Here is a 22944-nt window from a genome sequence, read left to right on the forward strand (position 1 = left end):
CAAAAAAATAATTGATAATAATAACCAAAAGGTTAGAGGCATTCTTGTCCAGTTGATTCGTTTCAAGAAATTTATGTATTTTTATCTTCCTATTTCATGCAAGTAATACGAGATATATGACTTGTTATTAAAATCAGTCGTTCACTTGGCAGGGCTTTCCGGTACTGATGTTAAGAAAAATGGTAGTGTGAAAGCAAAGTATAAGAAAGATGGCACAAAGAATGGAAAGACAGACAAGGTAATTTGATCTGTAGGTTGTGTTGGTTGGTAATAGATTTAATGACTTTAAATTGACAGTGCATTTGCATTTGCAGTGATAATATCCCATAGGTTACAACAGTCAGTTGGCTACTATTATGCACATTTGTTGTCTGATGAGATCGGAGCATTTTACTGGCCATTACTCATTATGTGTTGTGACGCAATGTTTGAATGTTTTGCTGTTGTAAGGGTTAGTTGCCTTTGGTCAGTTACAGCTAAGCCTAGAAACAATGATTTAGATCTATTGAGGGTGGATCAGAAGTACCCTGTAATACCCATGGCAAATTAATTCATAGTTGTATTGTTATAGGACTGACATCAAGCTGTATACTAATTAAATTTTGATAACACAAGTATGATAATATTATTTTCTAGGCCTACAGGTTTTTGTTCAGAGGTGGTCTTTAAAACAGGTTTGACTGTACATGGAAATTCCAAGTACACCACCAACACATCTCATCGCACTCGAAAATATTGTTGGTTTCATAAACATTCAGTCAACAGTTAACATCAGTCTATCATGCCAAATCACATGAAAGTAAATAATGATGAGAAGTAATATCTTTCTGTTGTATGTTCTTAAAACATTGGTGTCCTTGTCACATAGTAAAGTACACAGTGAAAGTTTAATTTTCTTTGTCAGTAACAGCAGCCACGTGCAGCATTCCGAAGTATCATGCATTTTGTAAATTTTTAATGTCTTCAGAAGTATGGAGTATATCTTATATTTTCAAAAAATAGTGATAATGCATAAGGTATTTAGGTATGAAGCTCTGTTGTTTCTTTTCATTATACACATTGTTTTTAGCTCGACTATTCGAAGAATAGTCTAGCTATTCTACTCACCCTGGCATTGGCATCGGCGTTGGCGTCACACCTTGCATGCAAGTACAAACAGCTATCATTTAAAGGCATATAGCTTTGAAACTTATTTTTTCTTTTTCTAGGTCAATTACCAACCTCACTGGGTCAAGTCCCATAACTCTAACATGTATTTTGAGCAAACTATGCCCCCTTTTGGTCTTAGAAAATTCTGGTTAAAGTTTTACATGCAAGTTACTATCTCCAAAACTAATGCAGATACTGAATTGAAACTTCACATGTGTCTTCTAGTTGATAGCAGCAAGTCCCATAACTTTGACCTTCATTTTGGCCAAATTATGCCCCCTTTTGGACTTAGAAAATTCTGGTTAAAGCATGTACATACAGCTAATACTAAAAGGCAAATAGTTTTGAAACTTATTTTTTCTTTTTCTAGATCAATTACCAACCTCACTGGGTCAAGTCCCATAACTCTGACATGTATTTTGGGCAAATTATGCCCCCTTTTGGACTGGTTAAAGTTTTACATGAAAGTTACTGTCTCCAAAACTAATGCAGATATTGAATTGAAACTTCACATGTGCCTTCGGGGTTATAAAACTAGTTGATAGCAGCAAGTTCCATAACTCTGATATGCATTTTGGTCAAATTATGTCCCCTTTTGAACTTAAAACTCTTTTGATATTTAACCTTTTTGGGTAATAATTTTCCTGTTTCTGGGACAATATTTCGAATAGTCGAACTTGGCTGTCTTATGGACAGCTCTTGTTATGACACCAGTGACACATACACATTGTCTTTATGACACCAGTGGCACATACACATTGTTTTTATGACCACAGTGACATTACTTCTTGATTAACCCTTGTATTTATGCCCTCCTTCAAAGAAGGGTATGTTGTTTTGCAGATGTCTGTTAGTCGGTATGTTGACGGATCCATTTCCGGATGATAACTCTACAACACTTTGGCCTGGGATCATGAAAGTTGATAGAGAGTTTGGTCATAACCAGCAGATTATCCCTATTGACAGTGACACAAAACTGTTAAATTAATTCCAGATGATAACTCTAGAACCCTTTGGCCTTGAATTTATGAAATTTGATAGGGAAGTTGGTCATGACCAGCAGATGACCTCTATTGATTCAGAGGTCAAGGTCACAGTGACACGGAACAGATAAAAAGATTCCGGTTTCAAAAACAGTTTCTGGAGGATAACTCAAGAATGCTTGTGCCATGGATCATGAAAATTGATAGAGAGGTAGATCATGAGAGCAGATGACCTCAATAGATTTTGAGATCAGTAGGTCAAAGGTCAAGGTCACAGTGACCTGGAAAACTTAAACAGTTTTTGGATGATATTCAAGAATGCTTCAGCCTTGGATCATGAAAGTTGATAAAAGTTGATAGGGAGGTTGGTCATAACAAGCAGATGACTCCAATTGATTTTGAGTTCAGTAGGTCAATGCCATAGTGACTAGGAACAGTTAAACAGTTCTTGTATGATAAGTCAAGAACGCTTAGGCCTAGGATCATGAAAGTTGAGAGGGAGATTAATCATGACCAGCAGATGACCCCTATTGATTTTGTGGTCAGTAGGTCAAAGGTCAATGTCACAGTGAGCTGGAAAAGTTAAACAGTTTCCAGATAAATAGATCAAAGGATAAGGTTACATTGACCCAGAGCAATAGAACTTTTATGTGCAGTGACCAAATATTTGTAGTTTTTCCCATTATGATTGTGTGACATTTTGGAAAAGTTAATCAACCGGAAGTAAACACAGAAAGAAGGATTATCTCCCCTGAGACACAGATTAAAATCCAGGGCACTGAAAATATTTGATTAGACTAGTGGTACTGTGTGCTGTTAGGCTATAGTGTGATAAAAAATCAGTACCAGACAGATGCTTCCTCCAGAAATACTAAAATGTAAACAAAATCTAAACCATCTGTTGGTATGATTTTTGGAAATCTGACCTTGTATTTTAAAAAGTCTCTACCACAGTTGGGGGAAAAAAACTATATTTTTAGATTGGGAAGTGGCCTAATATCAACCTCTTGTTATATAAGGGTGAAAAGCCCTGAATTAACAGTGTCTGTATCAACAGGTGTAACAAAAGAAATGTTTAATGTCTAGCACATTTTCAAATTAAGTTTGTTTCCTACATTGTAGAATTAGACTAAACCATGATTTTTCATAACATAAAAATATACTTTGATAGGACTTTCTGCTAATGAGAAAGAAAGGTGTGTGTGTGTGTGCTGTTTACAAATCATAAGTATTTTGATTTTATTATTTCAGACTGGTCATGCAAAGTTATATCATGAGAGAGCAGCTGGTGGAAATGTTCAAGTTGATTATATGAACAAAGCTGCTTTTGGAACAAAGCCCAGGGAGTTTCTTCCATTAAAAACTGGCACTCATAATTTGCCAGGTTATAAGGTAAGCACAACAGTATTCTTGTTCAGCTGCAGCAGTTAGTAGATTAAGGTGATTCTGCATGTTTGATAAATCGAAAGTCTAGATCTATACATAGATTCCTCAGTCAAATAGCGGCATGGCAATACATGCAATCAGCTGTTTAGACAGAGTAGAAGTTACAACTACCAGAAGTCATTCTTTAATTCCATTCTTTATCCAGATAACAAAGAATTTCTGGACCTGGTATTTGTGTAAGCATTAATTCTGCCTAGAGGAAATGGCAGCAAGTGTATTAATTGATAAAACAGGCAGTCATAAGATATTTAGAATATTTAAAATCATGGTGTAATACAAAGAAAAATCCAAATTACATCATAAGTCAATTTGAACTTTGCAATCTATCTCTTATCATCAGATCATTTGTAAATATCTTTAAAAAGAATAAGCATCACTGTAAAGTTCAGCTACATAGCTGCTTGTTTAGTTAAAATTACAATGACACTCCAATATAATAAGTCCAACATGACTGATTAGTGCTACAGTCGATAAGATGTATTTTTTATGCATCATAAATATATTTTTGTGTAACAATTTTATCTGTTTCAAAGCTCGATCTAATCTGATCAGCTTGTAGTTTTGTTTTCTATCTTCTGTAGTAAAAAGAAATGCTGTGTTGAATCATAACACAAATCATTTAGTAATGATTTTCTAGGGAAAAATATACACTCATGCATTTAGATTATATGCTTTTTGTTACAAGTTATGCAGTTTTGGGATGGTAATAGGTGAAATTTTGCTTGCCACAAAATAATTTTCTTATATTGCACCCTAATTCTTCAATAGATTTCATGTGAATGACCACTCACTTCACTGGTACTTGCTGTGAATGTGTTTTTATACATACATAGTGTTTATGAAAAAGAGAAATCGGTAATCTATTCCCTTGTTAACAGTACTTCCCCCATAAACGTATAAAACATTTCCCCACATTGCATAACATAGACCTCTTGGCATGGCATATCTAAGGGTCATGCAGCTTAAACTAATTCAGCATACCTGTTCTCGTGCACATGTACTTGGTTATCTCATTGAATTGAATACCGCCTCTGTAGCATATCTCAAAGAATTGAATAGCACCTCTGTAGCATATCTCAAAGAATTGAATAGCACCTCAGTAGCCAAGTGGTAGAGTGTCCGCTCAGAGAGCGGTAGGTAGTGTGTTCCCTCCCTGGTCAAGTCATACCAAAGACATAAAAATAGTATTAGTAGCTGTACTAGTAGTTGGCATTCAGCATTAAGAGGATTATGCTGGGACTGGTCAACCCAGTGTAATAAAATATGACTGGGTATGGTATCATGTCACATTTCTGCGGTTTGATATTTTAGTGAGGCGGCACTATAAAGTTGGGCATTGTGCTCACTGCTACAATAAATTGAGGCTAAGCCACTTCTCCAACCAAATGGCTTCACAGGTTTTTAAATTACTTGCCCCTCACCGCAATGATTTCAAGCGTTGCTTTGTTCCATGTGGTTCCAGGACAACAACTTTCATATGAAAAGAATTGGAATCACAGCCTTACCTTTGCATGATGTTAGGAGGTGACTAATAGGGCCTGAACACTAAGTTTTGCTGTATCTTTTTAAGTTTTGATTCCATGCCTTATGTTTTTGTTTTGATGTAAATGAGATATGAAACCTAAAGTTTAAGTCCTCTGCACCACCAATTAACTTGAACTGTGTTGGTGTACTGTAAGACCCAAATCAAACCAAGCCTTGTGAGAATGTGCAATCTATCTATCTTGTGAAGTATTGGTTGTCCAGGTATCTACCCAAGTAAGAAACAATGCCCATAAAGGCACTTGGTGTCTTCCTCCACCTTAATAGCGGAAAGTTGTCACATACCCCTAATTGGGTTATTGTGATTTAATAGTAAAAATAATATTTACTAATAGGTCATTGATTAGGATTATGTTGGTAGGTTGTTTTCAAAGAAAAAGCTTGTGATCTTATTTAACCACAATACACAGTCACATTTATGGTTTATCACAGCATATGATGTAACCACAATGCTTTGTAAGTATACTTTTTGATTTACCAATTCTTTAGCAGGGTTCTTCAAAAATTTCTTCCTTCTTTACCAGAGAAAAAAATTATATTATACATCAGTCTGATGGTCTCTAGATGAAGTAGAGTATAAACTGAGTTTCAAATTTCTATGCCCCCATAGGGAGGCATATTAGTTTTCAACTGTCCGTCCGTTCGTTCATTCGTTAGTTCGTTAGTCACAACGTTAACTTTCTGCATGAAGGCACTTTACTCGCGAACCGCTTCACACAGGACCTTCAAACTTCACATGCTGATAGTACTTATTGAATACACCACCCCTACTGACTTTGGGGTCACCAGGTCAAAGGTCAAGGTCACAGGGGCCAACCTTAACTTTTTACATGAAGGCACTTTACTCGCAAACCGCTTCACCCAGGACCTTCAAACCTCACATGCTGATAGTACTTATTGAGTACACCATCCCTACTGACTTTGGGGTCACCAGGTCAAAGGTCAAGGTCACAGGGGCCAACGTTAACTTTTTGCATGAAGGCACTTTACTTGCGAACCGCTTCACCCAGGACCTTCAAACTTCACGTGCTGATAGTACTTACTGAGTACACCACCTCGACTGACTTTGGGGTCACCAGGTCAAAGGTCAAGGTCACAGGGGCCAACGTTATCTTTTTGCATGAAGGCACTTTACTTGCTAACCACTGCACCCAGGACCTTCTTCACATGCTGATAGTACTTATTGAGTACACCACCCTTACTGACTTTGGGGTCACCAGGTCAAAGGTCAAGGTCACAGGGGCCAACATTAACTTTTTACATGAAGGCACTTTACTCGCAAACCGCTTCAGCCAGGACCTTCAAACCTCACATGCTGATAGTACTTATTGAGTACACCACCCCTACTGACTTTAGGGTCACCAGGTCAAAGGTCAAGGTCACCAGGTCAAGGTCAAGGTGCTGGGGGGGCATCTGTCACCATTAGTGACAGCTCTTGTTTGAAAATAGTTTGTGTTCAAACTTCAGTCATTTTGAACCAAAGAATTTTAAAGTTTTATAAGAATCTGTTGACAAATGTATTCAAAATTACAATTTCAATGTTTTTGTGCTCAAACTGGCTGATACATACAATAGAAAAAAATCAGTGGTGATGATAATTCAGCAATATAAAATACTCAAAAAGAAATTTATGAAAAACCCAGTTCCGGATTACAGGTGGATCAAATAGTAATTGTAAAAATTGTACCTAACATATCTGTTACCACTGTACTTTTAGATGTAGCTGTTTGTAACTGAGCTAGAAGTCATTAAGAGTGTGTGTTAGATTTAACCTTTAGCCTGCTGGTGTCAATTTTGCCTTTGCGACCATAGCAGACGTGCAGGCTGCATGGTCTGCACTGTATTCTGTTAAGTCAGTAAATTTTCAATGAACACCTCTTTGAATAAAAAGTGGTGCTGCCAAATTAAATGATGGACCAGTCCATTTTAGAAATTTAGCAGGGTAAAGATTAAATATGAAAGTGTTTTGTTGTCTCTTGATAGGAGAAACAGGGATATTAGCATAAAATATGTTCTTGCTGTATTTTAACCATTATATCCGATTCTTAAGAAATAGGAAGAAGTATTTTTATGAAACTAAAGTTGCTGTTATTGTGCATCCCCACAGAGCGCACATTACTGGAAAGATAAAATGTGTTTGTTGCTTTGGACACGGTTATTTACTCAGAATTTCATATTAATTGGGAAGGAGTGTCTTCACTGTGTAGAGGGATGTGTACATTCATGGGAGGGAAATAACTGTCTAGAAAAGTGTGTAAACTAATTGGAAAGAAATGACTTGACTGTGTAAACAGATGTGTACATTAATGGGAAAGAAATGACTTGACTGTGTAAACACATGTACATTAATGGGAAAGAAATGACTTGAATGTGTAAAGAGATGTGTATTAATGGGAAAGAATTGACTTTATGTGTACATTAATGGGAAAAATATAATCTGCCATTGTGAGCAGGTGTGTACACTGCAGACATTATACAGTACTGATACATGTATCTTATTCTATAATTATGTATCTTTTTGTGACTAACCTTTTCCTAGATATAATATACCATAAAATAAGGTACAAAAATAATCAAAGTAACAGACTGATAATCATACCCCAAGATAATATAGTAAATGTGCACTACTGGTATATAATAGGTTCATACGTCTGTCTTTCTCTATTTTGGTTGGTGCTTCTATCTGTCATTCCTGTCTGGAGGCATATCCAAGGGGTGGATTTTCAAATATCTATATTTAAGCATTCACTATTGTAGTAAGCGTTCACTATCGTAGTAAGACAAGATACAAGCAAGACCCAGGTCAAGGATGCACTTCTAGGTGAAAGGTCCAGAAGTTATATTTTGTGACCTCTTCTTATCTTTTAAACCTGGAAAAGATTTTGTCGAGCCTGTTTGCGGAAAGCGAAGACAGTTATCCAAATGGAGGTTCCTTTCTTAAAGGTCAAGGTCACACTTGGAGTTTAAAGCCCTGCTCCCATACTACCTTTTGACCTCGAATTGTCACTGAAAAAGCATGAAAATCCTGACTATGAACAGTGACGCCTGTCAAAATAGAGTCTATTTTATATAAAATTCTATATGAAATACCTGTGGTTTTGCGTGGTAAAGTGTGGCACGTGGCTGTTAACTGTTACCTATTGTAATTCATGGGTTGCATACACACAAAAGAATATGAATAGCCGCGGAGCAGGGCTTTAAAGGTCATTTCAGGTTTTGTTCGGGTCATAACTTTGATTATGATATGCGTGGAGGAATCTTGTTTATATTTGGCATGAATGTTTACCTCAATGAGCCTTTCTCAAAGGTCAAGGTCACACTTGGAGGTCTAAAGTAAGATCTTGTTCAGGTCAAAACTTTGAAAAGCATGGAGGAATCTTGTATATATTTGGCATGAATGTTTACCTCAATGAGACAGAGTGTTATGCGCAAAGCCCAGGGCCCTACCTCAAAGGTCAAGGTCACACTAAGGTATTAAAGGTAATTTTTAGAGCTTGTACAATGCAGTAAGTTTGACCTGCATTGAACAATCTTATTTTTACTTTGGCTTAAATGTTTGCCACAATGAGACAGGGTGTCATGTGCAAACATAACTATCTCAAAGATCAAGGTCACACTTAGGGGTCAGTAGGTCATATAAGATCTTAGGCCATAACATTAATCAATCTGTTTTTAGCTCCACTATACGGAGAATAGGGGTGCTATTCAACTCGCGCCAGCGTCAGCATGTCACTTCCTTGGTTAAAGTTTTTTGGCAACCTTTGTTTTTCTGTCATATCTTTGTTACTATTGCTTATATCTTACTGTAACTTCACATAAACATTGTCCAGCATACAAACGAAGTATGTGCAGGGGCTGGGTCCATTATATCCAAGGTGAAGGTCACCATGGTGTTATATTTAGGTTATTTTTAAGGTTAAAGTTTTTCGGCAACCTTTGTTTTTCTGTCATATCTTTGTTACTATTGCTTATATCTTACTGTAACTTTACATAAACATTGAACAGCATACAAAAAAGTATGTGCAGGGGCTGGGCCCATTATACCCAAGGTCAAGGTCACAAAGTTGTTACACTTGGAATTATTTTCCAAATTTTTTCGAAAGCTTCGTTTATAGACATATCTTTGGTACTTCAAAAGATAATGACTTGAAATTAAAAATATTTCGTTTATAATCATCATCTTCATGTGTTGTTACTATCCCCATAACTCTAATTGTATTTTTGACAGAATTATGCCCCGTTCATACTTTTGGAAAACATTTTTGGAAAACTTCACTTTCTGGATATAACTTTAGTACAATAAGATAATGACTTGAAACTTAAAATGTATTTTTATCATTATCATCTGCATGTGTGGTAACAATCCCCATAACATGATTTGTATTTTTGACGAAATTATGCCCCTTTCATACTTAAATTTTTTGACAAACTTCATTTTCTGGACATAACTTTGGTCCTATATATTAAGATAATGACTTTATAATCATCATCTGCATGTGTTGTTACTATCCCCATAACTCTAATTGTATTTTTGACCGAAAAAAAAGAAAAGAAAAAAAAAGAAAATAGAAACACGTCAACTTTAATGCGGTCGTTTGAACGACACCAAAGTGTCTATATGTCATCTTTTCGATCAATTACCCAGATTGTACAAACACGAAGGTGTGAATTTATGCACAATGGTCAATTAACCATGACCGGTAACACGTGTTTGCAAAATCATGATCACGTAAATTGCAATTATGCCGCTTATTGCAGTACCACTTAAATCATAAACAATTAAAAAATCACACCACACCCGTGTGCAAACGTTAAGATTAGCGGTACATCATAAAGAACATATCCTTTATAATTTAAAAGGTAAACCAGTCCAATTTTTTGCCGACTTCGTAGTTTGCTCCAGAAGTTCGGCTTAGCGTTTTATTAGTTGCCAATAAATAGAATTACGATATCTGTTAAACTGTTATCGTCTGTGTTGGTTTTACATTCTCGAGTTTTCCTTTTAGCACAAAGTATTTATTTACAACTGTATCCAACAATAAAAAAATGGTTTTGAAACATTATATCATTGCTTAAGGGAGCCATGGTGAAACAACTAATGATTCTGAATTACCTCCCTGTAGTAGTGAACAAATGCTAAATAACGCCTATCAGGTTATCTAAACCACTTTTAATGAGTAGCCGAGTACTCGATCGAACAAATTGGCCAGTACTCGAGTACCAAAATCAGTACTTGTTGCCATCCCTATGGCTACAGGAAAACCAACAACACTTTTCTGAGGTATTATAAATGATACATAAAATGTTTAGGTATATTTTGACCTGCCTGGTAAAGATTTTTTTGTGGAGGATCTTTTTCCATTAAATAACTTTAGTTTGTGTCATAATATTGAAATGAAACTTGTTTTAATAAGCTGAAATGTTTAGTCATTAAGGTGATGTGTCAAGAAGTAATGGGCCCGACATTGTTGCCCTTTGGGCTACAACGTTCTAATTATTTTTATAAAACAATTGTTCACCAAATCATAATGATGTGTATGAAGTATGATTCAGGGATCTTGCTCTAAAGTCAAAAACACACTTTTGACGTCCAAGTTAAAATAGTTTTATTTCATATCCACTGGTATAACTTGCATCAGTTTTTTCCTCATCAACACAACATGCAGAGCACTTATCTTTCCTGTATAAAATTAGTGTTTGGTGGTATTAATCACATTCAGTTATAGCTCTAGTTGTTTAGATTGTGCCTCCTAGTAATTTCTTAGGAGATTTTTGTGTGAAATTTGCCATGTATGCCCTTAAAATGATACTTAAATGTTATAGATTGTATATTGCAATGTCAGTATCAACTGAATGTCAAATTTCACATATAAAACATAGATATAGCAATGACGTAGCATCTTTAAAATTGATGCCTCCCTTTGAAGAAGGAGGGGTATATTGTTTTGCAGATGTTGGTCAGTCAGTATGTTGGTCGGTCCGTAGACCAATCGGTTTCCAGATGATAACTCAAGAATGCTTGGGCCTTGGATCATGAAAGTTGAAAGGGAGATTGTTCATAACCAGCAAATGACCCCTATTGATTTTGAGGTCAGTAGGTTAAAGGTCAAGATCACAGTGACCCAGAACAGTTAAACTGTTTCCGGATGATAACTTGAGATCGCTTGGGCCTAGGATCATGAAACTAAATAGGTAGGTTAATCATGACCAGCAAATGACCTCTATTGATTTTGAGGTCAGTAGGTTAAAGTTCAAGGTCACAGTGACCCAGAACAGTTAAACTGTTTCCGGATAACTTGAGAACGCTTTAGCCTAGGATCAGGAAACTTAATAGAGAGGTTGATCATGACCAGCAGATGTCCCCTATTGATTTTGAGGTCAGTAGGTCAAAGGTCAAGGTCACAGTGACCCAGAACAGTTAAACTGTTTCCAGACATAAACTTGAGAATGCTTGGGCCTAGGATCATGAAACAGTAGGGAGGTTTATCATGAGTAGCAGATGGGTCCTATTGATTTTGAGTCAGTAGGTCAAAGGTCCAGGTCACAGTGACCCGGAATAGTTAAAACGTTTACGGACAATAACTCAAGAACTCTTGGGCCTAGGATCACTTAACTTAATAGGGATGTCATAATCAGCAGATGACCCTTATTGATTTTGAGGTCAAAGGTCAAGGTCACAGTGACCCAGAACAGGTCTACGGTTTCAAGATGATAACTCAAGAATGCTTGGGCCTAGGATAATTAAAGTTGATAGGGAGGTTGGTCATGACAGCAGACGACTGCTGTATATTTTGAGATCAGTAGGTCAAAGGTCAAGGTCACATTGACACAGAACAGGTCTACGGTTTGTTGATGATAACTCAAGAACGCTTGGGCCTAGGATGATTAAAGTTGATAGGGAAGTTGGTCATGACCAGCAGACGACCCCTAGTTATTTTGAGATCAGTAGGTCAAAGGTCAAGGTCACAGTGACCCAGAACAGTTTAACCGTTTCAGGACGTTAACTTGAGAACGCTTAGGCCTAGGATCACAAAACTTGATAGGGAGGTTGATTGTCATGCAGATGACCCCTATTGAGATCATTAGGTCAAATGTCAAGGTCACATTGACTCAGAGCAGTAGAACCTTTTTTTGCCAGATAACAAGAGAATGCTTTGGCCTAAGATCACATTTGATACCGAAGTGACATATAACTGATAAATGACCCATAATTATTGATTTGAGGTCAGTACGTCATTTGTCCGGTGCACAGTGACCAGATAATTTTTGTTCCTTGTGCAGGTGCTGAATGCATGAGTGGTGGGGGGGGGGGGTGCATTTTGTGTTCTGAGAGCTCCTGTTATATTAAATGTTTATTGTGTTATTAAATGTGGTATTGGCTTAATTTTTGATTAAGTTTCAGTTTTGTAGGTCTTAGATTAGTTGTAACTGTAAACATATTGTTTTGGACTGGTATGTGAGGCCAGGGTTCGATTCCTGGCCAAGTTACAACAAAGACTTTGTGAAAATGATATTAGTAGTTTCCACACTTGGCATTCATCACTAAGCAGATACATAGTTATATATATTTCTGGGACTGCCCAGCCTGATGTCATAACAGAGCAGAGTGGTTATCATGTTATTTGTCTGTGGTGTGGTATTCCAGTGAGATGGCACTCCGTTGGGCAAAATTAGGCTGACTGCTAGAAGTAGAACATGATGTTACATGACTGAAATGTTTAGCTGAAAACAGTTAAAAATGCCCTATGAAAGTCACTTGTTAAGGATAAACTCAAATAACTACAACTAATGTTATGAATATTCAGTAAATTTCTAGTACCACGCTCTTTGAGTTCTTTAGAATTATTCATATCAACGCTATTGTCTTATATTTGTAGAGAAAGTGGTTAATTAGCGTTCCATAAAGTAAATCATTGCCAAGACATAGTTTGATCCAGGTGTTAATTCATTTTTGCCCTTTTGTAATTGATTCATAGCAATAATTAGTGGTTGTGTTCATTTTACAGACTCTGCGGTGTGTTTTTGTAGTACTACTGCTGCTGTTCAATGTTGTACCAACATACGAGTATCCTGTCAGGGACAAAGATAGGGATATAGACACAGAGCGGGCAGTTTTCTATAAGTTTCAACTGCTGAAGTCAGAAGTGTGCCAAAATCCAGAGGAAAATACAAAGTGCCCTCGAAAAATTTTTTTTTCCGAGCTAAAGATAAAATTTTGCAGATACACCTGTGTGTCTTCAGAGGAGATTACATGCATGAACAGCGCATATGGAATGGTGTTTTTCAGCATTCCCAAGAATACAAGTTGCCCTAAAGGTATTCTGATTTACAGTTATAGTTGTTGTTAGTGCACTTGGCAATTCACTTGTAAAATAGTATACATCATGAAAAATGAAATTACAAAGAAACTTGGATTAAATTCATCAAAATTCTGAACGTCTAAAGTTTGTAGATCTCCAGTCATAACTAGACTATAATTGTTTCAGACTTTCTTATATGTCCTCTCCTACTTTAATGTAGGGATAATACACGTTTTTTTGTGTATAAACGTCTGCAGAAGCCCGCGGGATTGTTTATGACCGAGACCGAAGGTCGAGGTCACAATCATATCCCAAGGGCTTCTGCAGACGTTAATACACAAAACAAATGTGTATTGTCGCTATTCTTGCATAAAAAAATATTTTACGACTATTTATGTATTGTTTTCATATGTGATGACTTGATGATTCCGGTACATTTTTTATTTACCATTCCTGTTGTTCTTGGAAACGGTAAACATGTTTTAAATATCTGTATCCAGGGCTCGGAAATAAACAACACTATCAAAAGCACATCCTGAAGGTTTTTAAGTGATTTTTTTTATCTCTCATTATTACAAACATAAAATTACCAATAATTGTTCATATCATTTCACAATTTGATGGACTCGATCACAATTTCAAGAATAATAACTTTGCATTCGAGTTATATTGAGTACGGACACGCAGTTGGAGTACGGGTAAGTACGAACGTAGTGTCAAGTTTCCAAGCTGTTTATATAAATTCTTCGAGAAATTAGATAAAAACATACCGACTGATACTTACCAAAATCATAAATATAATACCTAAAAACGAACAATAGCACAAGTTTACGCGATACTTATTTATTCACAGTTATTTACAATAACTGAACAGACGCTTTGTAAACGGAGTGAACTCTAAGAGAAGCTACTGCGTACATTGATGGGGGCAGTACGTTTGGGGTTGGAAACAGATACAGCTAAACATACTATGGATTACATTGTATCTATAATGCTACAAGATGAGGTTGTTAAGGAAGAAACATGACACAGATGCCAAATATCAGTGTGCATAAAAATACATACATATATCCCTGGCAAAGCATTTCAAAAATAAAAATCATGTATTAACAGCGCGTGAATTGCCTTGTTTGCACACGATTTTTCTCCTGTTTATACATGGGCGGATCCAGTAAAAAAAGTAGTTTTTATGCAAGAATATTCGACCACTAATAATGCCTAGATGAAAAAAAGAACATTTTTTGAATGGTCGTACATTTAGACATTTAGGTGTATGATGGACAGTCAAAATGTAAATTGCAATGTTAATATACAAATTTTAATTATGTTATAAAGCGGTATAATAATACACCCTTAGTGGATGGATTGCTTTGCACTCGTCAGACTGAGTATCGCCGGTCAGTCTGTCCATCTACCGGTAGATTTAATGGTTACTGACGAATAACTTGAGCAGAACATTAAAACTTGGTTGCATGACTGGGCTTATGAAGTAGATAAAGCGTATTGTTTTTGGGGTCAGTGGATCAAAGGTTAAGGTCACAGAGACCTGAACCCTGAAAATAGTTTCAGCCCAGTAACTTGTGAATTATTGGATGTAGAACCTTCAAACTTGTTAGCATGATGAGGCTTATGAAGTAGAGGACCCTTAATTTTCTTGGGGTCAGTAGATCAAACTTAAGGTCAAGGTCACAGGGGCCTGAATCTTGAAAACAGTTTCCACCCAGTAACATGAGAACCTCTCAACCCAGAACCTTCAAACTTGATAGCATGATTGGGCTTATGAAGAAGATGACTCCTTGGGGTCAGTAGGTCAAAGGTCAAGGTCACAGGGGCCTGAGCCTTGAAAACTTAAAATTTGGTTGCATGAATGGGCTTATTAAGTAGGTGACCATATTGTTTTTGTTGTCAGTAGGTCGACGGTCACACTCCCAACCGCAACCCCCAACACAACCACATGCCCATATTTATTTTAAACGAAGTTTGTGGGAGTGGGGGAGGTATATTGGAGTGAGCTTGGCGGTCGGTCGGTCCATTGGTTTTCATGGTTTCAGGATGATAACTCTTGAAAGGCTTGACCGATTTAAATCATTTTTGGTACACAGCTGTAAAACATCAGAAAATACAGGTCAAGATCGAATTTAGGGTCAGTAGGTCAAAGGTCAAGGTCACAGTGACCCTGAACAGTAAAACAGTTTCCGGGTGATAACTCATGAAAGGCTTGACTGATGTAAATAATTTTTGGTACATAGGTGAAACGTCATAAAATACAGGTCAGGTTTGACTTTGAGATCAGTAAGTCAAAGGTCAAGGTCACAGTGACTTGGTACAGTTAAATGGTTTCCAGATGATAACTTGAGAACGCTTGGGCCTAGGATCATAAATTTTGGTACACAGGTGTAGTACCATGAAATATAGGTCAAGTTTTACTTTGAGGTCAGTAGGTCAAAGGTCAAGGCCACAGTGACTCGGAACAGTTAAACGGTTTCCAGATGATAACTTGAGAACGCTTGGGTCTAGGATCATAAATGTTTGTACACAGATGTAACATGATTGAATACAGGTCAAGTTCGACTTTGAGGCAAGTAGGTCAAAGGTCAAGGTCACAATAACACGAACGGTTAAATGGTTTCCAGATGATAACTTGAGAATACTTGGGCCTAAGATCATGAAAATTGATAGGGAGGTTGGTTATGACCAGCAGATGACCCTAATGATTTTGATGTCAGTAGGTCAGAGGTCAAGGTCACAGTGACCTGGAACATTTAAACTGTTTTCGGACAATAATTTCAGAACGCTTGGGACTAGGATCATGAAACTTAATAGGGAGGTTGATCATGACCAGCAGATTACCTGTATTGATTTTGAGTTCCAAAGGTCAAAGGTCAGAGTGACCTGGAACATTTAAACATTTACGGATGATAACTTGAAAACGCTTTGGCCGAGGATCTTGAAACTTCATAGGGAGTTTGATCATGACCAGCAGATGACCTCTATTGATTTTGAGGTCAGTAGGTCAAAGGTCAAGTAAGTTCAGCTTTGACATTGGTTAGTTCAAGGCCATATTGTGGGGGTATAATTCGTCACTCCTGTGATAACTCTAGTTTCAGTGGAAACTTAAAAAATCTTCAAGTCACAAATCACTGGCCTTATTTCAAAATAATTTCACAGACATTCCCTTTTTGACCCACTACCAAAAATCTTCAAGCAAGCTGTGAAACTTGGGTGAGCTTTCTAGGGCACCATGGCCCTCCTTGTTTGGAATTCAGTTCTAAACAGAGGCACATCTTTTGTCCTTTACAGTTTTATGAATTGGATTTTTTTTGCAATTTGTTTATAGACCACATGTTTCCATTTTTTAGCTCATCTGATTTTCGGAAAAAAAAAGATGAGTTTTTGTCATCACTTGATCGGCGTCAGCATTGGCATTGCCTGGTTAAGTTTTATGTTTAGGTCAGCTTTTCTCCTAAACTATCAAAGCTATTACTTTGAAACTTGCAACACTTGTTCACCATTATAAGCTGACCCTGAACAACAAGAAACATAACTCCATCCTGCTTTTTGCAAGAGTTATGGCCCCTTTTGGTCTTAGAAAATCAGATTTCTTGGTTAAGTTTTGTGTTTAGGTCAGTTTTTCTCCTAAACTATCAAAGCTATTGATTTAAAACTTGCAACACTTGTTCACCATCATAAGCTGACCCTGAACAGCAAGAAACATAACTCTATTCTGTTTTTTTTTTCCAAGAATTATGGCCCCTTTTGGACTTAGAAAATATCAGATTTATTGGTTAAGGTTTATGTTTAGGTAAACGTTTCTCCTAAACTATCAAAGCTATTGCTTTGAAACTTGCAACACTTGTTCACCATCATAAGCTGGCCCTGAACAGCAAGAAACATAACTCCATCCTGTTTATTTCAAGAATTATGGCCCCTTTTGGACTTAGAAAATATCAGATTTCTTGGTTAAGTTTTGTGTTTAGGTCAGCTTTTCTCCTAAACTATCAAAGTTATTGATTTAAAACTTGCAACACTTGTTTACCATCATAAGCTGACTCTGTATAGCAAGAAACAAACCTGCATCCTGCTTTTTGCAAGAATTATGGCCCCTTTTGGACTTAGAAAATCAGATTTCTTGGTTAAGTTTTGCGTATAGGTCAACTTTTCTCCTTAACGGTAAAATCTATTGTTTTAAAACTCAGTGCAGTTATGCGCCATTTAAAACTGACTCTTCACAACAAGTACCGTAACTCTGCATTGCTTTTTGCAAGAATTATGGCACTTTTTGGACTTAGAAAATCATGGGTAGGACAATATTTCTATTTTACAGAGACAAAAAAAATCAGATGAGCGTCTGCACCCGCAAGGTGGTGCTCTTGTTACCGTATACTTACAGGAGTTAATTAAAAAACTTATGCCCTTTCAGGTATTGGATGGCAAGTTGAAGGTGTTGACAGCAATGGTTTGGTTGTGATAAAAGAAAGTATTTGTCCAGAAGGCTTCTACCAGGCTGAACCATCAAAGTGTCATAATGCGTGTAGGACCAAGCACGAATCACTGGAAATGATTCCAGAAGGGTTTATAGTTTTCAAACAAGGAGACCATATCCATCCAACTATACTGATGTGTGACAGCAAGGCGGGATACTTCAATGCTCACAACAAATCATTCGTCAATTATGATGACCATTTTTTAGGTCATCTTGATTTCTGTACACATATCAACCAGTCAAATCCTTGCTCCAGTGGAAAAATGCCCTTACACAGTAAGTTTGTTGTTAGTAAGCCAGAAACATTTTTAATCTGTGGGTTTACTTCTTCATGAGTTGCTGACCATTCAGAAGTTGTTTCCATATTGTTTGCTCACCGGAACACAAAGTGCACAAGGTGAGCTATTTTCATACCACTGTAACTTTTGTCTGTTGTGCAACATGCATTATTTTGCTGCTAACCCTTTAAGAGGTCACAATTTTAAATTTCATCCCAGCCTTAATGGATCTTTGCAGAATGTTTGCCTAAATCATATCTCTGAAGAGTTCAATATTGGGCTATCATGTCATGGCATCTAGGTCAAGGTCAAAACTGGGTCAGCTTAGGGAAAAGACAAGGCCACTAGGATAAATCATAGAAGAAAACATTTCTGGATGCCTGCTCGTGATGAAAAAATGCACAAAGGTGCGCATGGGTCTTCCTCCACCAAAGTTTGAAAGTTACCATATCGTCACCTCAGGAAGTGGGTAACTGCGTTGACTTAAAGGATTTATTCACTTTTTGCGCTAAGGTGACGATATGACATATAATTGTGCCAGTGTGACTTTAAACCCAACAAAATAAATAAATAAATAAGGCTTATGGAACCTGGTCAAAATATTTGTCTCAGTAAAACCTAGAACAAAATAGCATCATCATAGAGATAAAAGACTAGGCTAAATATTATATATACCTGAAAACACTCCAGAAACCACATTTCTGTCTGATCTTTAAAAACAACTTCTTCATAAACAGGTTTAAACTAGATTTCAAAGTATAATCCTAGGAATCCTCATAAACACACCAGATGCCACATAAATTTTCCTAATTGATCTTCAAGAAATCTGTCTGGAAGATTTGCCTCTATGTTATGCAGGTCAAATTTAAAACTAGGTCATCTAAGGTAAAAAGTCAGGTCACTGGGCAAATTATAGGAAAAAAAGATATTTACACTTCAACACTTAATCACTAATATTTTCTGTTTGAATGTCCTGCAACTGTCAGAATGTTTGTCTTAATGAGATCCACATCAAGTTCAAAACTAAGTCATCCAAGATAAAAATCTAGGTCACTAGGTCAGACCATAGAGGTATCTTGTTAACACTGTAGAGGCCACATCTGCTACATGATCTTATGAAATATGGCCAGAACTCAATAAAATAAAGTTTGTGATTAGGTCACCTTATGGGTAAAACAGGGTCAACAGTTGATGTTTTAGAGAGGTCTTGTTAACACTCTTGGAAAACGTTTTCTTACAATCTCAAAAAAAGGACATTGTTTAGACTGAATAAAAAAAACAACAACAATGAATTATATGTCTTCTCTGAATTGATCTATTTCACATTTTTTCTTGTATTTGTTTTAATTGAAATATTTATTCTTCAGATGGGACCTGTGTGGAACCATGCAGACCAGGGTATGAAAGAGACAAAACTGACTTCTCATGTAAACAAGTGTAAGTGATATTTGTTTACAGTTTGCATAGTTATACACCCTCCTCACCAAAATAAGTGATCTGCTTCATCCTTTCCCGGAATGTAAGATTTATCAATTGTAGCCCTGACATAGAACTGGCTTATATAATGATGTTTGGCCTGCCTGATACACTTCACTCATGCCTCACATTGTTTGTAGATTGGTACTTTTTTACACCACCATGTAATGCTTTAAAATCTATTGTTACCTGAAAAATTGATCTATTGACATTCTATGAAATTTTTATTAGTTAATTACAGACATTGATTTTATTTGATTGAACAAGAAAGAGTATTAAACTAGTTTAAGTTTTTAAATAAAATTAGCCTTTGTTCCTTGAAAAGAAATAGTCTCAGAATCTGTCAAACACAGAGTATTTTAACCTTTACCCTTTACTACATTTTTAGCTTGACTATTCAAAGAATAAGTAGAGCTACCCTACTCACCATCGGTGTCGGCGTCGGCGTCACACCTTTGTTAAGTTTTTCGTACCAATCCACATTTTGACAAAGTCTTTTGAGATAAAGCTTTGAAACTTTCAACACTTGTTTACCATCATCATGTCCAGTTATAAGCAAGAATACATAACTTCATCAAGGATTTTGACTGAATTATGGCACCTTTCGACTTAAAAATCTTGGTTAAGTTTTTCGTACCAGTTCATATTTTGACAAAGTCTTTTGAGATAAAGCTTTGAAACTTTCAACACTTGTTTACCATGTCCAGTTACAGGTAAGAGAACATAACTCCATCAAGGATTTTGGCTGAATTATGGCTCTTTTTGACTTAGAAATCTTGGTTAAGTTTTTCGTACCAGTTCATATTTTGACAGTCTTTTGAGATATAGCTTTGAAACTTTCAACACCTGATTACCATCACCATGTCCAGTTATAGGCAAGAGAACATAACTCCATCAAGGATTTTGGCTGAATTATAGCCCCTTTTGACTTAGAAATCTTGGTTAAGTTTTTCGTACCAGTTAATACTTTGTGTAAAGTGTTTGACATATGGCTTTGAAAGTTTTATCACTTGTTCAGTATAATAGTGTCTATCTGTAGCAAAGAGAACATAACTCATCTATTTTGACTGAATTATGGTCCTTTTTGGACTTGGAAATTTGTTCCGTTTTCATACAAGTCCATGTTTTGTCAAAACTATTTGACATATGGCTTTTAAACTTAACACTTGTTTATCATCATGATTTCAATCTGTAGGCAAGAGTACATAACTCTGACAACTATTTTGGCTGAATTATGGCCCTTTTTGGACTTTGAAATTGGTTCACACATTGCCATTTAGTGCAAGACTTATCGAAATCCACAAATACAGGAACATTGTTTGTCTAATCTTTTGTCTGAATATCTATGGTAATATTTTGACCCCATTCTTCAATCAATTCTTTGAAGAGTCGAGCGCGCTGTCATCCAACAGCTCTTGTTGGTTTCCTCATGAGTTATAGGGGCATACAAATTTGCTCTTGTCCCCTTCCATCTTTCCAAAGTTTGTGATGCACCTAGCTCAGAAAGTATTTGATATAAATTGATGAAACCTTTCATGAGTCTTTATCATGATATAAACTTGCGCACATTCTATTTTTTGTCTGCCTTCACCCCATATTATGTTACGGCCCCAGAAATAGTCAAAATTGCAGTTTTATGGCCTTTTTTGGACTTGGAATATATCTGATTCAGATTTTTTGGTAAAGTTTTGCGTTTAGGTAAATTTTTCTCCTTAACAGTCAAAGCTATTGCTTAATAACTTGCAACACTTGTTCACTATCAAAAGCTGACTCTGTTCAGCAAGAAACAGACCTCCATTCTGCTTTTTAGCTCACCTGTCACATAGTGACAAGGTGAGCTTTTGTGATCACCTTCATCCGTTGTCCGTTGTCAGTCTGTCCCTCCGTCCATCAACAATTTCTTGTCTGCACGATAGTGGTTTCATTATGTCTCCCCCAGGAGACATATTGTTTTTGCCCTGTCCGTCCGTCCGTCCGTCTGTCCGTCCGTCCTTCCGTCCGTCCGTACGTCACACTTCATTTCCGAGCAATAACTGGAGAACCATTTGACCTAGAACCTTCAAACTTTATAGGGTTGTAGGGCTGCTGGAGTAGACGACCCCTATTGTTTTTGGGGTCACTCTGTCAAAGGTCAAGGTTACAGGGGCCTGAACATTGAAAACCATTTCCGATCAATAACTAGAGAACCACTTGACCCAGAATGTTGAAACTTCACACGATGATTGGTCATGAAGAGTAGATGACCCCTATTGATTTTGGGGTCACTCCGTCAAAGATCAAGGTCACAGGGGCCTGAACATTGAAAACCATTTCCGGTCAATAACTAGAGAACCACTTGACCCAGAATGTTGAAACTTAATAGGATGATTGGTCATGAAGAGTAGATGACCCCTATTGATATTGGGGTCACTCCGTCAAAGGTCAAGGTCACAGGGGCCTGAACATTGAAAACCATTTCCGATCAATAACTAGAGAACCACTTGATCCAGAATGTTGAAACTTAATAGGATGATTGGTCATGAAGAGTAGATGACCCCTATTGTTTTTGGGGTCACTCCGTCAAAGGTCAAGGTCACAGGGGTCTGAACATTGAAAACCATTTCCAATCAATAACTTGAGTACCACTTGACCCAGAATGTTGAAACTTCATAGGATGATTGGTCATGTAGAGTAGATGACCCCTATTGTTTTTGGGGTCACTCTGTTAAAGGTCAAGGTCACAGTGGCCTGAACATGGAAAACCGCTTCTGATCAATAACTTGAGAACCTCTTGACCCAGAATGTTAAAACTTCATAGGATGATTGGACATACAGAGTAAATGACCCCAATTAATTTTGGGGTCACTCTATTAAAGGTCAAGGTCACAGGAGCCTGAACATGGAAAACAATTTCCGGTCAGTAACTTGAGAACCACTCAACCCAGAATGTTGAAACTTCATAGGATGATTGCTCATGCAGAGTACATGACCCCTATCGATTTTGGGGTCACTCCGTTAAAGGTCAAGGTCACAGGGGCCTGAACATTGATAACCATTTCCGATCAATAACTTGAGAACCTCTTGATCCAGAATGTTGAAACTTCATAGGATAATTGAACATGCAGAGTAGATGACCCCTATTGATTTTTGGGTCAGTCTGTTAAAGGTCAAGGTCACAGGGGCCTGGTCATGTGAAATCATTTCTGGAAAATAACTTGAGAACCACTTGACCTAGAATGTTGAAACTTAATAGGATGATTGGACATGCAGAGTAGATGACCCCTATTTATTTTGGGGTCACTTCATCA

At 37.0% G+C, this 22944-nt stretch overlaps 1 protein-coding gene across 1 annotated transcript in view; it reads left to right on the top strand.

Annotated features, from left to right (window-relative positions):
- Positions 1-22944, top strand: part of LOC123538661 (uncharacterized) — a gene marked incomplete at its 3' end in the record, with an annotated part of 65926 nt that overhangs the window by 25399 nt on the left and 17583 nt on the right. The window contains exons 8-12 of the mRNA XM_053535859.1: positions 153-238; positions 3384-3524; positions 13127-13436; positions 17841-18179; positions 19549-19618. Coding sequence (XP_053391834.1) covers positions 153-238; positions 3384-3524; positions 13127-13436; positions 17841-18179; positions 19549-19618 — 946 coding nt within the window. The remainder of the gene's footprint in view (positions 1-152; positions 239-3383; positions 3525-13126; positions 13437-17840; positions 18180-19548; positions 19619-22944) is intronic.

Source organism: Mercenaria mercenaria, unplaced genomic scaffold (assembly GCF_021730395.1).
Source record: "Mercenaria mercenaria strain notata unplaced genomic scaffold, MADL_Memer_1 contig_553, whole genome shotgun sequence".
Taxonomy (NCBI): domain Eukaryota; kingdom Metazoa; phylum Mollusca; class Bivalvia; order Venerida; family Veneridae; genus Mercenaria; species Mercenaria mercenaria.